At 38.5% G+C, this 17,231-nt stretch overlaps 1 protein-coding gene across 7 annotated transcripts in view; it reads left to right on the top strand.

Annotated features, from left to right (window-relative positions):
• The window catches only part of PCNX1 (pecanex 1), a 94,534-nt gene extending 77,789 nt beyond the window's left edge, over positions 1 to 16,745 (top strand). For all 7 annotated transcript variants that reach the window (XM_068397476.1, XM_068397474.1, XM_068397471.1 and 4 more), the window contains 6 exons: positions 1,691 to 1,921; positions 2,310 to 2,584; positions 4,289 to 4,521; positions 5,641 to 6,077; positions 7,510 to 7,650; positions 11,702 to 16,745. In XM_068397476.1, coding sequence (XP_068253577.1) covers positions 1,691 to 1,921; positions 2,310 to 2,584; positions 4,289 to 4,521; positions 5,641 to 6,077; positions 7,510 to 7,650; positions 11,702 to 11,842 — 1,458 coding nt within the window. In that variant the 3' untranslated portion in view covers positions 11,843 to 16,745. The remainder of the gene's footprint in view (positions 1 to 1,690; positions 1,922 to 2,309; positions 2,585 to 4,288; positions 4,522 to 5,640; positions 6,078 to 7,509; positions 7,651 to 11,701) is intronic.
• Positions 16,746 to 17,231: the final 486 nt, after the last annotated feature.

The raw sequence follows: 17,231 nt of genomic DNA, 5'->3' as shown, positions 1-17,231 counted from the left end.
TTAAAAATAAGCGGCTGGGAGAGAGAAAGAAGAAGAAGAGAATAAAAGGGCATGTGATAGAGATGGACAACTGAAAATACAGGAGTATTGTGTCTTGTCCTTTGTTTTATTATAGCTCATCTGGGAGGTGATACAGAGGAAAAGGGAATGGCAGGTTGTATTCAGAGCTTGAAAATTACATCAAATGTAGATCAGAGAACATGTCAAGCCCTATCTCATACCCATGTAGCGATAATTCCCTTATGAACAGCCTCTCTGATATTTTCCCTCCCTCTTCCGCTCCTCACATACATGTAATTGGCTTAAAAGGTTATCATGCCATTCAAAGCTGCACAGCCCTCTCCAGCTGTCCAATGGGAGTTGTTTTTTGTGTTCTTCTTGTTTTGAAGTGTTGTAATAACAGACACTTTGACGTTACTCGTTGATCCTGTCAATAGGGTTTCAGGTGAGAATGAGAAGGTTGCTTTTCAATAAGCTGAAATTGGGGTCGGTCTTCATAGTGAAGTGAGGGTGAAGATGAACAATCTCAAATTCTGTCCAGTGCATCTATTAACTAAGCTCAGCAAGTACAAGAAAGCATGTACTGAGTGATAAGCAGACAGGGCCGGGGGAGAGGGGAAGTATTGGTACTGTAGAAGAACAGATTGCTTGAAAATCATAGTAAGTAGGCAAATATTAGTTGCACTTTTTTAATAATAAAATTGCGTTTTTTGCATTCATTGCAGAGTCTAGAAGTTCCCCAAAGCTCGCAGTGATTGAATCAACTTCTTCATGTAACAGAAACTCCCTGAATTTAGCAGAATGTGTATAAGTGTTAGGAGTACACGTAGCAAAGCAGAATAATTACAGAATCATTGTTGAAACCAGCAGAAGTATCACTTCAACAAGTCTGAAGTGTTCTCAGTATATTTGGGTTACTGTGCAGAGAGAATGAAAAGTGAGAAAACCACAAATATCTAACAAGAAAAAAAGTTTTTTTCTGAACATTATTGTCGTAATTTATAAAGGGTGATTTTATTCACTTGCAGTGCAATAGCATATTGAGGCTTCAGCCAGTGTTGGAAGTTTAGCTATTAACCACTATTGTTTTTTAAACAGAGAGTAATGTGACCTAATATTGAATCGAACTTGCAAATTTTGTGTTTCTATTTGACTGGCAGTAGTGTAAGTTGTGTGATAGTATCTGATGCTGAAGTAGTCTGTCATCAAGTATTAATGTGAACTTTTTAATAGAAAATACAGATAAACCTTCTTGGTTTTCTTCCTATTGCTATTTTCATATAATACAGTCTCAGTGAATAATCAGTGCTTTACTTAAGTGTGTTTTACAGTTGGAGACTTGTGAATAAGCAGAGAAGCTAAAACTGAAATGCTTCTGCAGGCAGTATAAATAGATACAAATCTAGTGTAAAATTCAACTAGAAATTTACTTGAATCAATAATAGACAGGTCCTTCCAATCATTTTGTTAAGTTAAAAAAGGAAGCAGACACAAGCAAACAGAACTAATCTGTTGGGAAACAGGCAGTCTTTAACACTGTTCTTTTGTAGATATCTGGTATTTTTGATGTCTAACTTTGTGCAATGCCTTGAGCCTTTCAAGAGTTTGAAGGGTGAAATGTTTGATTTGTATATGTAGTTACATCTGAAATGTTAATCATATCTTACTGAACATGTGTTTTTGGAAACAGGATCACTTCACTTCTCCAGATGAATATGATGATCCTTCTGTCCTTTATGAAGCCATAACAACCCATGAAGAAAATCTAGTTATAGCACATGAAGGGGACCCTGCTTGGCGGAGTGCAGTTCTTTCCAATTCTCCCTCGCTCCTTGCTCTGCGTCACGTGATGGATGATGGCACCAATGAATATAAAATCATTATGCTGAATAAACGGTATCTCAGTTTCAGGGTCATTAAGGTAAGCTTTGTGCACGTTCCACAACGTGATAGTATGTTGTGGTATATTTTAATGACTATACCAAACTTCAACTCAAGTAATTGGTTTTTTTTTGTTACTGATCTGTCATTGCTAGGGCTGCTGTGTCTCCTATAGTGGAAGTATTTGATGCAAAAATCAGTTCTTGACTTAAAATATCTTATTTCTCATCCCATTCTTAGATTTGCTTTATTCTTATTGTTGCAGCCTGTGTCCATAAGTTCAGCCTTTTAAAGAAGTGAATATGAATGCTTGCAGTTCTGCAGTGCAATATTACATTCACTTGTGAAGGCCTAGGTATAGCAAAGCAGTCATCACGCACTCTTATTGTTTCACTTTCTGACACAACCTTTCTACTTGGCTTTTGCAGGTGAATAAGGAGTGTGTGCGTGGCCTGTGGGCAGGACAACAGCAGGAGCTTGTCTTCCTGCGTAATCGTAACCCAGAAAGAGGAAGTATCCAAAATGCAAAACAAGCTCTGAGGAACATGATCAACTCCTCTTGTGACCAGCCAATTGGATACCCAATCTACGTCTCACCTTTGACTACTTCCTATTCAGACAGTCATGAGCAGCTTAAGGAGATTCTCGGGGGAGCGATCAGCTTAGGAAACATCAGAAACTTCGTAGTGTCTACATGGCACAGGTGAGCTGAGGAAACAAGTTCTCATTAGTATGCGTTCATGCTGTCATATTCCATTAACTAGTCTCGTACATGTCCAACACAGCTTAATTTATAATATTCAGTCACGTAAAAATAAATAAGCCTTGACTTTGATTTCAGGCACATCTGTAACGTATGGCAGCTGCTTTAGTACAGGATTAATCTTCAAGACATAAAAGTAATACGCCACAAACTATGTAAATGAGAGCTCAGAAAAAACAGGACAAAGTCTAGATGCAAGAACTACAACTTCAGTTCTAACGTCATGTCGGATAATGAGAGACAATGCAACTTCTGTGTTATTTTTTTCAGTACCATCACTTCTGCAGTCTATAATACCATCTTTATAGAACCGGGACTATTTGGTAGGGTTCCTGTCTGGCAAACGTTTAGCATGCAAGTGCTGATATTAATGTTGTTAGGGTATGCTCATCCATAGTAACACAAGCTTTAGCTGTTGTTCAGAATTACATGAGTGCTTATAAATACCCTGTATGTCAGAGCCAGAACAAGTAACTGGAGTGATAATAATATAATCCTCCTTCCACATGACCCCTTGGTAACCCAGTACAGATTCTTGCTGTGCTGTGTTTTATAGGCTGTGAGAACTTTTACTGCACAGTCCCTTATGACTGTGGCTCCAGAAGCAACAGTGGCCACTGTGTGTGGCATTCAGGAATATGCATCCCAGTTCTTACCACTTCCAGGAGCTGGTGCCATAGTTGGAACAGTCCTGTAGCTGTTCTGATGGTCATATTTACACTTAGACATCTACAGCACATCAAAACAGAATGTGCTGCTTCACCCAGAATATGCCACACTTAATACAGTCTGTGGTGTTTGTCTTCTCTTGCCATCTGCTTGTCCAACATGTGGATAGAATAAGAGGTGAAAGTATGACACAGAATAGTGTTTGGATCCAATCTGTGTATGCTTCAGGGTTCTGGATCCCAGGGGCAAATAAAATTGGAAAGGAGTGCTCAGTGTACTTGAGTGTGACAGAAAGAAAAAAATAATAAAAAGTAGGAATTGAAAGGAGGAAGAATGTGCTGGTTTTTGTGTCCATCTGAAGTTCATTAATGAAATCAATGTGATGAAAAACCTCTATATACACTGGAAAATGTTGGCTAACCTACTGTCTGAATGTTCAAAATTCACATGAGAATTTGTGATTCAAATAATTGCAATATGTGCTTCAAACAACTGTGAGTACATTACAGAAGGTAACAAGAAAACAAATACATTAAAAAGAAGAAAAAAAAAAAAAAACCAAACATTATTTTCCTGCTCATCTGAATAGACAGAGATTTTGCAGTATAAGAATAAATGACTGGTGTGCTAAGGAGCGTAAATTTTACTAAACTGTTACAAAATAACTAGGATGTTCTACCAGCATTTTATATTTAGAATTTTTTTGCTTTCTTGTACTTCAGAGGTGGCTTGATTTTTCAAAAGCTATTTTATATGAGCATTTGGCTTATCATAAATAACTGTTCTTTGAATAGCTGTCATGAAGAAATTTGCAACTCTTAGAAAGCAGTGTTTATAGTTGCAAAGCATATTCTGAGAAAATAAAGTCAAGTTTTATCTGATTTTAGGGAACGCTGTGGATTGTGCTGAGTAAAGCCTTTCACTTGTCATAAGGCGTTTCTTAGACTTAATGTGTCAATTGCATTATGTTTTCAGGCTAAGAAAAGGTTGTGGAGCTGGCTGCAACAGCGGTGGAAATATTGAAGATTCAGATGCTGGAGGTGGAGCTTCTTGCACAAGTAACAATGCAACTATGAATGAGTCGCAGAGCAGCATGTCGCAAGGAGGAGGGAATGCAACTACAGGGCAGGGACCTGGAACAGTACAACACCCTCCTGTTGCACCTCATCTTCCTGCAGCTCATCCACCAACTCATCCCTCCACTCTGGGTAAAGTTAAAATAAAACAAAGCAACAATTTTATACAAGTACAATCCTGTCGCCAGAACTGGCCTTTCAGCTCTTTGGATCAGACCTAAGTTAAATGAAAAAGCAAACAAAAGTGACTTGATTATGTAGTGTTAACACCTGCTGGATTCATCTCAAACTACAGCGCTGTTTTATGCAATGCAAGGTTCCAAAACAGATTTGAGCAATAGGGGTATAGTTGTGCTGGAAAATAGATTAAATAACTTCTTATAACATCTCTCTATGGATTGGATCTTTTCTGTCGTATTGTCTTCAGATGCTAAACTTGTCATTTTTTGTGAATGTCTTTATATTTCTTATTTATACAGTGGAATGGATTCTCTGTTTCTGTAGTATTTTATCTGAATCCTATCCAAGAGTCCTTAGTGATCTGTAGTTAGGAAGGTGATAAACAGTAAAGCTGAGAAGAAGCTTTCCAAACGCTGCCTTTCCTCACAAAGAATATAAAAGTGTATGTAGCTGAATGAACTTTTTTTTTTTTTACACAACTTAAGTAGGTCTGTCAGCTGTGGAGAGGTATCTACAAGTGTTTAGTATATGAAAAGCAAGGACACCAATGCTCATAAACTACAATTCCTATTTTTCACTTCATTGAAGTGCATTGAATTTTTCTGAATTTGTTCAAAACCAGCTTTTGTTCTAACAAATTTTCTGACTCAAACTTTGAAGATCCAGTCAAGCATATTAAGAAAGAATATTTAGTATTTTGTAACATGGACATCTCTATCCGCCTTAATGCCTTAAGTATGGGAAACTTAAGTCTTAATATTAAGAAACAAATTAATGTTTCTTCCTCCACTAATGGAGGAAGAGGAAGGCTGAAGCATTTTTGAAGCTACTTGTCTTGCAGGGATTGTGAATTAAACAGAATATGAAATTCCAAGATAAGATGAAGGGAGTGTATTCAAATGGTCTGCTATACGAAATGCAACAGAAATCTTCTGCAATACAGCTGTTTCAGAAGTTGTTGATTAGACCCATCAGTTTTGTATCTAAGTGCTAAAATGTTTGTGTGTTGGAAATCTAATGTGTGCGGGAGGCTTTATCAAACTCTCCTGATTCTGTATCTTTTACTTTTAGGCACCAGTCACAGCTCTCACTCTGTGCAGTCAAGCCTTGTCAGACATTCCCCTGCCCGTGCCTCAGTAGCCAGCCATTCATCTTATTGCTACGGCAGTCGTCATTCATCTCTTCGCACATCCACAACAGGCTTTGTGCCTTGTCGGCGCTCTTCCACCAGTCAGATATCCCTTCGTAACCTCCCATCATCCATCCAGTCCCGCCTATCTATGGTGAACCAAATGGAACCTACTGGCCAGACTGGGGTCAGCGCGCAGCATGGACTGCCCTCTTCTAGCAGCTCCAGCCAAAGCATCCCAGCCTGTAAACAGCATGCCCTTGTGGGCTTTCTAGGGACAGAAGGAGGGAGTAATGGAACTGAAACTCAGTCAGGTGGTAATGCAAGCCCTGCAAATCAAATGCAAGCCAAAAAGGATGACGTTATTTACAGAATCCAGGTGAATAGTCCAGAAGAAGAAGTTAACCTATGCTTCCATGTGCTTTTGTTAGTGTTGCCTTGTCTGTTGTTGAAATCACTACTTTTAAATACACACGCAGTCTGGAATGTCTCAGTATACAATTATTGTGCAGTTACATTTGGAGAACTAATGTGAGGAAATGGTTTTCTGGACAACCAGCCTTCCTGCATTCTGAGACGTCCATGTTTTACTTTACTTATATGTTTTGCTGTAGTGCAGCTTTGAGAATGTCAGCTGAACGCAGTTCCACTTCATACTTGCTTTCTTTATTTGTTACAAGATGTAAAGCTAAACAGCTTCATTTGCAGGGCAGAAAGCAACTAGCTTTTTTCTTTTAAACCAAGTAGACTTTCCCCAAAAGTAAGTGTAAAAATACTCACTTTCATATGTATTTATTCATTTTCATATGTATTTATTCTTTGGTTATTGCCACAAGTCTGAGTTAACTGAGCAGCAAACAGTACACCACTGACTAAGTTAATCATGGCAGCCTTACTCATTTTGTGAAAATCCAGAAATTTGTATTCTTGCTTTTTAGCTTTTATTAGCCCCACATACATGTCTTTGGCAGTATATTAGTGGGAAACATCAAGAAGTGTATTTAATAGGATAGAGCATAACAAACATGATTTCATGGCTGGTATCACCTCATTTTAGAGTACTACTTAGTAAACTGCATCAGAGTGGGCAAAGTTAACAAATTAATTTTGCAGGTCTGTGTTTAGTAGCTTTTGTTTGCAGGCAAGGGCCCTTTTATGAAACCGCTTAATTCCTCTGTGTGAGGAGGATACAGGCAAAGTTGGCATGTGCCCTTGGATAGTGGACATTATGCAGTTCTCTCTGTCCTTAAATAGGAACAAGGTTTCAGGAGTTTTCTCCTGCTGCCCCCGTGGAAAGGCCAGTTTACTTCAAAACACAGGGTGGGTCTCAACTAACCATGCTAGCAGATAAGTAGTTCTTCAGCCTTAACAGTAAATTCTCCAAGACCACGTTTCTTAAGATATTCTGTAAGAAGTGATGAGCCAGTCTTAACAGCTCATCATCACTTAACTCTTCCCTGCTACTTGACCATGTGCTGCCAGTGCTTATGGTGTGCCAGCTCCTCAGACCCTGCCATGAGCAAGTGTAACAACTGAAAGAAGCGGAGGGAAAGGGAACCAGAGCTGCTGCTTCAGACAGCAGTGAACTGGTATATTGTCAGCTGTGTCTGAAACCACAGCCTCATTTCCAAATTCTGTGCTGCTCAGTCTATTTCCTAGCCTGAAGCTTGAGTTTCCAACGTTGAAATTGGTCAGAAATCTACTTCTGTGCGTTTAAGTCAGTTCTCTGGAAGTATGCAAAAGGTTACAGTTTATCTGTTTCTTTTAAATTTTGGCTGAACTAACAGTCAAAACTCAATTCCTACTTATAGTTAATGGATCCCAGTCAAGTACTGGAAGGGATCAACGTGTCAAAAAGGAAAGAGCTGCAGTGGCCAGATGAGGTGATACGGCTAAAAGCTGGAAGAAACAGCTGGAAAGACTGGAGTCCTCAGGAAGGCATGGAAGGCCATGTAAGTTTTGCTTAGAAGTTGACAAGCTAATTTTAAAAAAGGCAGTGTCTTGATTCTATGGCAGTCTGCCTAGATGTCAAGGCCAAAGGTACACATAGTTGTAAGTTGGAGCAGCTGTCCTCCAAGTCACTGTTGCTGGAAGAGCAGGTCTAGAATCCTAATTTGAAGCAGAGGGATATTTCTGCAACTGTATCTAAAATATGCAGGATGATGATTCAAGTGTTGTCAACGACCTCTCCTTCCTTGCCTTCTTCCAGCTCTTTTCATGAACTCTCAGGCATTGCACTCACTCATCCAGCCTTCATTTTCCTTTCCTTAAACTGTCAATCCTTGAGCAAATACAGAAGGTCAATTTATGAACGAGTCCTTAATTGAATGGTTAACAGTATTTGTTTTTAAATTATTCTGATGAAAACAGAGCCAAGTAAGATTGTCTTTAGATGTCTCTTTATTTTATAATAGGTGTGTGATAGGTGTTTACTTCCCTTTAAGAAGGAAATCTGATGTAACTAAAACTTGCGAAAGCCTATGACTTGAAAGTCCTTCTCCCTTTTCCATAGGGGTGTTATAGCTGCATTTTATAAAAATTCACTGTGTTAGTTAGAAAACTTATCTCCCAATTTAGGCTCTTTTTAGGAGGAAAAAAAAAACAGCTCTGTCTTTGAGGCTTTTTTTTTTTTTTTTTTTTTACTGAGGCATACATGTTTTAGACCTTTGTGTCTATAAAGATGCTCCAGCTAGTAAGAATACTAGCTGGAGCTAGTATTCAGTGATAAATAGTAAAAAGGAAGAGTCACTGACATTGTGTCTACATTGATTCATCAATACAACTCTGTTTTCATTTGGACTATGTCAGTTCTGACAGTTTATAAGAATTTGCTTTGACTGACTGCTTACCTCAGTTGGAGACGTTATTTATAAATTGGATTCAGGGGCTGGATTTTGCTGTCTGAAAGCCCACGTCCACATCACTGTGGATATATGTGCAAACTTCAGGTAAGAAATGGCAATATGCTGATGACACAGTGTATGCCAAATCTTCCTTGATGTTATATGTATGTGAAAGAAGGGCCCTGGAAATAAATTCCTTCCACAAATAGTTGTATCGTAGTTGATGGTCTGCTCTTTAGATAGTAGGGTTACCTTGTAGGTAACACCTCAGAGCAGAATGCTGTTGTAAACATTTATACTTATGTTGGGTTTAGATGTTATACTTTTGGAATTTCCTTGTTAGCTGTTGCAGATCAAGAATGTTGTAAAGATGGTGAATGTAAAGGGTTATATGGAAACACGTCCTGTTGCCTGGTGTCATTGGACAATTTTTTTCAGGTGTTCATGTTTTGCAAATTGCAGCATGCTGACATGTACAGTGATTAATGTTACAGAAAGATTAAAAGAAGAGGATTTGAAGGTCAGAGGAAGTTACTGTTCTGAATGCTTCTCATCTATTTTTGGTGCAGCATACTGGCAGGATTTTTTAGAAGAGCATCTTTCAACCTAAGAAGAAAGGAGAAAAGCACCAGATTATCCTATGTGTGATTAGGAGGAGAGGGTTTAACTTGATGGCGTAGTTTCCACTGCCTGCTTCAGCTACGTGTGGTTAAGCATACTAGTATCAGTAAAGCCTTTAGCTCTTAGGACAGTCTTCCCTTTCTGATCCTGCAGCTGTGGTCCTTTCTGGAAACAGGCAGAAATAATTCTTAATGTGCTGAGATGCTGCTCATCTAGCAGTTTACCAGCCAAAGCCTTATGTCAGTGCTCTTGGTATGAAGTTCAGGTTCAGAAAAACAGCTGCCCTGGTACTCCCTATGTACCAATAATTATGGCCACATTCTGAGTGGCATATAGATTTTCCTGCTGCATATCAACAGGAAAGAAGCACTAGTCAAAAGCAGAAGTAAGCAAAGAAAGGATTGGAAGAGAATGGTAAAAGACAAGAAGAAAGAGAAAATAGATGAAGAGACAACCACATTGTTCCTGGGTTTTGTGCATGGGGATATAGGACAGGGATCCGGGAATTGAATTATGACAAAAGTTTAGGAGTCATTGCAACTAGGGGGTGTGTGTGTTCTGCATCTGGTTTCTTCAATTGTATAAAGTATCAAAAAGTATTTTTCTGTTGTGATGAGTGAGGAGTAGGTTGTGTTAGACCCGATGCTGATGATATGGCCCTTAGTTAATACTCATCTAAGGGTGATATTACAGGTGACAGCTAAGGGTGAAATTCTGAGCACTACATCATCTCAGTTTTTTAAAACTTTTTCTACTGCATAGAAAAAAGGCATTTTTCCTAACGTTACTTTTTATTTTGCTGAGCATACAGTACAGTATATATAAAATACAAAGAAATTATAGAGTTTCTTCAAGAAAATTAAATTTAGCAATGCTCTTTGTATTGTAGCTACTTTTTCCAGGACTTTGAGGTTAAGGTATACTCTGCATTATCTTACTATGATACCTGACACTGGCGTGCGGAAGAATCCTTTTTCCCTCAGGAGATGCTTATCACCTCTTGACTATCTAGTGACAACATTTGGTATGTTATCAGTCACTTATGGGCATCAAATAAATGCCAGTCATGATATAACAGATGGTAAAACTAGGGGGGTGGTTGCAGTGAGTTATAATCTATGTACAACTTGTCCATATACACAGTTTTTAAGGAGCCACAATACTGATGCCTTTGGATTCAGCCCTTAGCTATCTCAAAGGCACCAGTTTTAAGTTGGACAAGAAGGATGTAGTATTTGGACTTTATTGGGAAATGTTTTATGTGTCTGGGGATAGAATATTCCTGGCCTAACTCCATACAGCAGTACAAAAAGTTTATTTGGAGAGCCTTTGATGAAGTCAGACTTGAACAGACCACTTAAATATCATGCTGTTTAATTAAAGAAAGAGGAACTAAAGATGCCATGCTTCCCTGGCTGAAATGCTCTTCCCATGGATGCAGTGTAGATCTCATGCAGCAGACAAAGCTGAATCTCCTTCACCCAGCGTTAGAGAAATTGGCAGCTGTCAGCTGGGTATAGTGAGGATTAAGGGGGGTCTCTTGGATTTGATCTTACAAGATGTAGATTACTTATGTTTTTTTGTCCCTTTTTTCCCCAGCTGTATCTTTAGAACTCCTGAAAACTGTACTGTCCTGGATTTTGTAAAAATTAATTTTATTTGCTTTTCACCTTACCTTGTCTTGAATTTAGGGTTCTTTTCCCACAACTGGCAAATTTGAGATAATTCTATTTCTATGGAGCTGTCAATACTTAAAACCATGTTACTGGAGCATCCTTGTAGTTCCTTTGGGTCACCCAGAAGTTAAGGGTGTATTTTTATGGAGGCAGCTGAGCAGAGAGTTGGTCATACAAGAGCTTGTATGGAAAAGGGGCCTTCTGATGGTCAATATCAGGCAAGATCCTTGGAAGCAGCAGATCAAAGTGCCTGAATTCTGTAGGTCCAAGGGAGCATGGGACAGTAGTTTGTGGCACTGTTTCTGAAACCCTTCCTCTTTGTAATATTTTTTCATTTTAAATTATCTCTGACTAATTTAATTTAAAAGATCAACCTTAAATTTACAATGAGTAGGGAACAAAATTAGGGCAAGGGATTTGACTTAGAGGAGACGGTATTTTACACCTAACTCCTGATAAACTACAGTTCTGTGCTATTACATGCTGCACAACACTGAAGTATTTTAAGGCTATTACAGCTAGAGCATCAAAATATCCCAAATCCATACGTGTACACTTTTTTCCAATTGTTACTCACTCTGCATAACTGTTTGGTTCTGATTTGGGTCAAGTTCCTTGTTCCTGCTGAAATTCAAATCAAAGGCTGGCTGTTCTCAGGTAAGCTGCAGATCTCCAGCAGGACTTCAATGAGTAGCTTATCTGTAGGTATGCTGTCACTGTAAAATGAACAACTAAGTCAGTATAGCACTTATATTATTGCTCCTTTTGCCCTGTAAGGGTCTTGAATTATCAGCCGCCACTTTGATATGGCAGCTCTCCCTGTAGAACTTATGTTTTATTACACTTTTTTTTTTCCTCCCCAGGTGATTCACCGCTGGGTGCCTTGCAGCAGAGATCCAAGTAGTCGGTCCCATATAGATAAAACCATCCTGCTGGTTCAAATTGAAGATAAATATGTTGCTGTTGTTGAAACTGGAGTCCTTGAACTTGGGGCTGAAGTGTAAATCTCTTAGACTGAAACTTCCCCTTCTCCAATGGTTCAGAAGAGAGAAGGGTCCAGAAGCAGCAGCTCCCAGGACATGAAACTTCGGTCCAGTTGTAGGAAAGGACTTGAAACACGTATTTGTCTAAGTCCCTTTCCCCAAATAAAAAGTGTAAGAAATTTTTTTAAGTTGTTAGCTGCTGAAGAAACATTTGCATGAAGGATAGATTCGTTGAGACATATCTTTTTGTTTATAAATTTTGTTTATGCATTGCGTAATGCTTTAAATCAACAAACTTTTCAGTTCTAAGATCAGAGCACCTCATATTTTTCTAATTGTTTTGCCAAAAATTGCCATGTCTTGTCACAGAGTGTGTGGAATTCATCCACCTTATTTTAAAGAAATTGACTACAAACCTTCAGTTTGGTGAAACAGTGTAAAGGTTTCAGGTATGGCAAGAAGAGACTGAACAGATGTATAGATTCTTATTCCTTATGAGCTAAACATTAATGAGAACTGCACTAATTTTTTTACAGCAATGCACTAAAAACAACCCTGAGATTGCTGAGAACATTTATTTATATATATAAATATAAGTATATAAAATACCATTATTTAAATTGCCTTTGGGATTAATCCCCTCCCTCTCCATATACATATTGATGGTAAGGGCTGTGCCATGGGTTTGGTTCTATGTTCTGTATTTCGTACAAGTGCATATGCTGCATTCTCTTCACAATAAATGGTAAAATATGTAGAAAAGCACCTGAGTATCCCTGTACTACATCAGACTCTATTGTGGTGGCAGTGGTACCTCAAATCTGTACAACACGTCTAGCTTCAAAGTGGACCCCAGCGTCCTACCTTTCAGCTGTCCTCCCTTAGCTAGCTGTGGCTCCTTTGCTGCTTTACATCCAGAGCTGGCTTTGTTGTTGCATTGGCTCTTCTCTGGCAGAGACAGTTGTTTGAGTTTTGTAGGGGGAGGTGCAGGTCCATGATTACTTCGTGGATGATTGAAGGTTGGTTTTTTTTTTTATTCCATCCAATTTAAAAAGAAAAAACAGCAACAACAAACCCCCCCCCCCCCCACAAAAAAAACAAAACAAAAACACCCTAACAAAAACTTGACTTCAACTTTTAAAGAGCTTTTATAGAAGGCACAGCCCTAAACTTGTATCACTTTTACCACCTTGCCTTTTCTTTCCCTTTAGTCTTCATTCTTTTCTATGACTTGAATTTTATTTTCTGTGATTATATATTCTGTGTAAGTGTAATTTGAGTATTTATAACTGTGAAGTTGAATTATTCATGTGTTACATATCCTAGGTTTTATTGTATTTTTTTAAAAGTGTGTATTCAGGGAAACAAGTAACTCAGAACTATCATGGGAGTGTGAGAGGGAAACTGGTTTGTTCTTGACTTGCAGTTCCTATGACTCACTTCTCTTAATCCGTAAGAAAAAAATGTACCTGTTTTGATTGTTTCCTGTTTCTGACCTGTAATTATGTAGGACTCTGTGGGGAAACTGCACACAGTCCTAGCTTTTGGGAGCAGCCATCTTCTTCCCAGTCACCTCTGCTTCTTTATATGTAATGTAACCAGAAGACACAATATACCACAGAGGTTATTGTAATTATTTCTCTGACATCAGAGAAACCTTGTCTATTATGTACCTAATGTAAAAGTGAAATTATATGGGATGAGAAAAAACAAAGGAAAAAGCTACCTAAGAAATATTGGTATTCTGACTCAAGTCACTCTATGCCATCTAGCCATGAAAGGGTAAGTCTGTGTGCCTGGTAGCTAGTCAGTTCTAAATGCTGTTCCCAGTGAATTATACTGGGACCTTGCTTACATCATATACTATGCAAACTTGTACTTGAAGTACTGTGCATCTTTCAGTTGCATATTACTATTTGGTTTATGCGTATGCAGTCCCACTTAATCTCAGTATAAATGCACAGTTCTGGATCTGCCACCACTGAAGTAATTTTGCTGTTCCACATAGTTTCTCATAATGTGCACATTGTAGTGTAGTTGAATTCACCTCCTGCATATCTGAAAATGTAGTACAGTAGATGAACCTTCTTTAGCAGTCTGGTAATGTTGCTGTCAGGAATGAAGAAAATGTGTAAGTTTTGAATAGAAGGTGTTTTAGTTAAGGTTTTATTCTGCATCGTTCCCTTCAGGTAATTACAGGGTTTCCTTGTATCACTAGAAGTATTGCTTCAGTTTAGAAAGAGGAATTTGTTTGAAAATAGGCCCCCATTTGATATTAGTTGCACGAGGTTTGTTTTTCTTGTACTGAAGCCTTGAGGTAGACAAACGACTGAAAACCAGAATACATAGGGTTTTTTAAAACTTGACTGAAGCAACTTTCAATATGTTAACCCTGGTTCTGAACAATCTCTTTCAGTTTCCTCAGGGCAAGATAATGACAGTGTCCATTGCTGGTAATAAGATGTGATAGGAATTAATGACTTGTTAATGTAAAAATTCTAGACAATATGTAATTGCCTGGAATTAGATCAGCAAACAGCAGATGGGGAAAAAGAAAGGCTTTTTTAAGGGGAAAAGAGAACTGATGGATCTTTGTATCTATTTTTTTTTTAATCTTAAGGTTTTTGGTGTGTTGCCTTCAGGAGATGGATTTTAATGTGGCCAGTTAACAGGTTAATACCTTCTTTCAGATATTCAGCAAATACCTGTTGTGAGGCCATTCACCTAGTGCTCATACCTATTCCGGATCTGCTCAATAGAAGCCACATGGTTGAAATTTCAGTCTTTCATAAGGCTTTGGGAAATTAACTTTTTAAAAGTTTTCCTGCATTCTGAACTCTTAAGATTCATACATGATCGTATGTTGGTTTGTGCAAACTTTGTGTCTTGGTTTCCACTGTGCAAGTGACAAAACCGCGTATGTTTTCTTCTGTCTCCCCACAGGATAGATCTGTCCTTGGAAACCTCTGTTCTAGATTGATATAATATCGTCTTTTGTTTTCTTTGGCCTTTGTCTTGATGCATAATACTTTTCTCCTGTTGTGAGTATGGAAAAGATAGGTATTTTCAGATTAGTCCTGTCAGTCCAGATTGAGCTCTGCACAGAGCAGATTATTTTTTTTATGTCTTTCCAAGCTTTCATGAAAATCCATTATAGATGAGTGCTTTAACTCTCTCTGCTTGTATTGTGTGATATTCTCTTGCCATAAGAACACTCGTTAGGTCCCATTGTTTTAGCTTCCAGGTAGATCCCAACCTATTTTGTTTCACAGAATCACAGAATCAACCAGGTTTCTCTCAGATTTCTTTAAAGGTGGTATCTATGTGTACATACGTAAGGACTTACTGCTCCCCAAAACAAATAATTACAGAAAAATACTTGAAAACCTCACTAATCAGATTACGTTCATTGGTAAAAGTGGCTGGTACTTAATTTTTTTAAAATCTCTTCCCATTTTGCCTCCCTGTGAAATCTTTTTAAATGTTCTGATTAAAACAAACAAAACCCTAAAACTTGTATGTGACACCACTGATGACACCTAGACTTCTGTGCCACTTGCACTGTATGATACTTGTGATGAATTCTGGGGATCTCTCTCATGGTTCAGCATTTGTGACACGATTTTAGAGTTGGGGGAAGAGGAAGGGGGAAGATGGTGATGGTGGTTATTATTTTTTATGGTAATTCCATGCAGGTTGAATAGTCCTACAGTCATTTTGCCTAGGACATTTGGCATGTTTCTGAGTGGTGATCTCAGTTTTCCGGTCAGCTCTGTAGTCCGTCACCAGGCATTCCTTAGCCCCATGTTCACAACCCCTTTGGGAACTGAAGAACTCTTTGAGAGGCCTCGATGACTGGCAAGGTGAAAGATGAAGACTTGTGGCACAGGTCCATGCCCTTGCCTGTTTGGCAAGTGGCCGTAAAGCTTTGTCTGGACTTGGGCGAGGGGGGAGAAGAGATGCCTTACAATTGGATTCAATTTCAGATCGTTTCTCTGGTAAAGTACACACCACCACAGGACCTAGGAGTGTAGATACAAAGGCATTGCTTTGAAGATCTTTCCCAATTACAGAACTCTTCATTCACAAAATGGAGCAGGATAGATTGCATTTCTTACCATTAACAATGTTATTCAAATACTATTCAACTTATATTGGATTTGGGGTTATACCACCACAGGTTTTATGTACTTAATTTTATTAAGGGATTTTATACCTATTATATAGGCAACTGTTCTTTTCTTGTCTGGCTTGCTATTTGATAATCTAATGCAGTACATTCAGTGACGCTGGACTCTTTCAGAAATTATATGGTGATTATTGGTGCCTTAGTAAAAAAGTGGGTACATAACACCTTGGTGGAAAGTAAAGCATGTGGCTTGTTTCACCCCAGCATGATATGTTTCCAAAAAGGTGATTAAGATGGCTGCTCCAAAAGATTTCAGGAGTTACACATCGCTTGGTCACAAACATCTGAATATCTGCAGTTTTTATGACTTCTGGTATGTACAGTTTGACTAGATAATCCCAGTACACCTAGTCCACAACTCTTGAAAGGTGGCGATCAAATAGCTGGATACGTTAACTTGTTGCACAGGTGCCCCCAAAAGCCTGACAACAAGCTGCTGGCTAGGAAATGGAGGGCAAGGGGAGTAGAGCATAAATGGGAGGATGGCTTTGGTTTTTAATGGACAATGAAAATACATATTGCCTCTACCAGCAAACGGACACCTTGCCAGGGATAGGGATATATGTACCTGCGTGTCTGTGAGTGTGTATGTGTCTGCGTGTGTTATTGGAAACAGCCTGTAAATATTGTAGCTGTTCAAAATGGAAAAGGCAGAGAGTTTTTTGCAACATGTTGCAGCAAAAGGACAGTATTGACAGTGGAGAAACACTGAGAAATAAAAAAAACCTTTTTTCACTTGTTGTCATTTATTGCACTATTACGTTCTCTTAACATGTCATTCTCACAAATTCCCTGTAACCACTATTTTAAGTTTACTCAAAGCACCATCTAATGAAGAATTTCCTTAATTTAAATTTATTTCTCTTACGTAGCTGTAGTAGTAGAAAGGAGAACCTGAGCTGTTCCTGTTTTACTGCCAGCATCATACCTGGTTTTATGCTTTTAGAGAGTGCCATGTGCCCTCTCTTCTACAGTTAAAATGTTTTTCTTTTGTCTTTGTTGAAGCAGTTTCTGTATTTGTCATAATTTCTCTTCTCTCTGAATCTTTTTTAAAGCCCGGAACACTATTGTACTGTCTTTACGCTCAGTAATTTTCCATTCTTCATACTTCCCAGGGAAATATTTTACCTAGTGTGGTTTAATCAGTGATTTGGAACTTTCTGCTGTCCTTGATCTGATAGCCAACTGCAGCATTGTGTAAAGTCCTGACGAAGGCTGTGC

The sequence above is a fragment of the Nyctibius grandis genome, chromosome 4 (assembly GCF_013368605.1).
Source record: "Nyctibius grandis isolate bNycGra1 chromosome 4, bNycGra1.pri, whole genome shotgun sequence".
Taxonomy (NCBI): Eukaryota; Metazoa; Chordata; class Aves; order Nyctibiiformes; family Nyctibiidae; genus Nyctibius; species Nyctibius grandis.
This window is presented reverse-complemented; position numbering and strand designations above follow the sequence as displayed.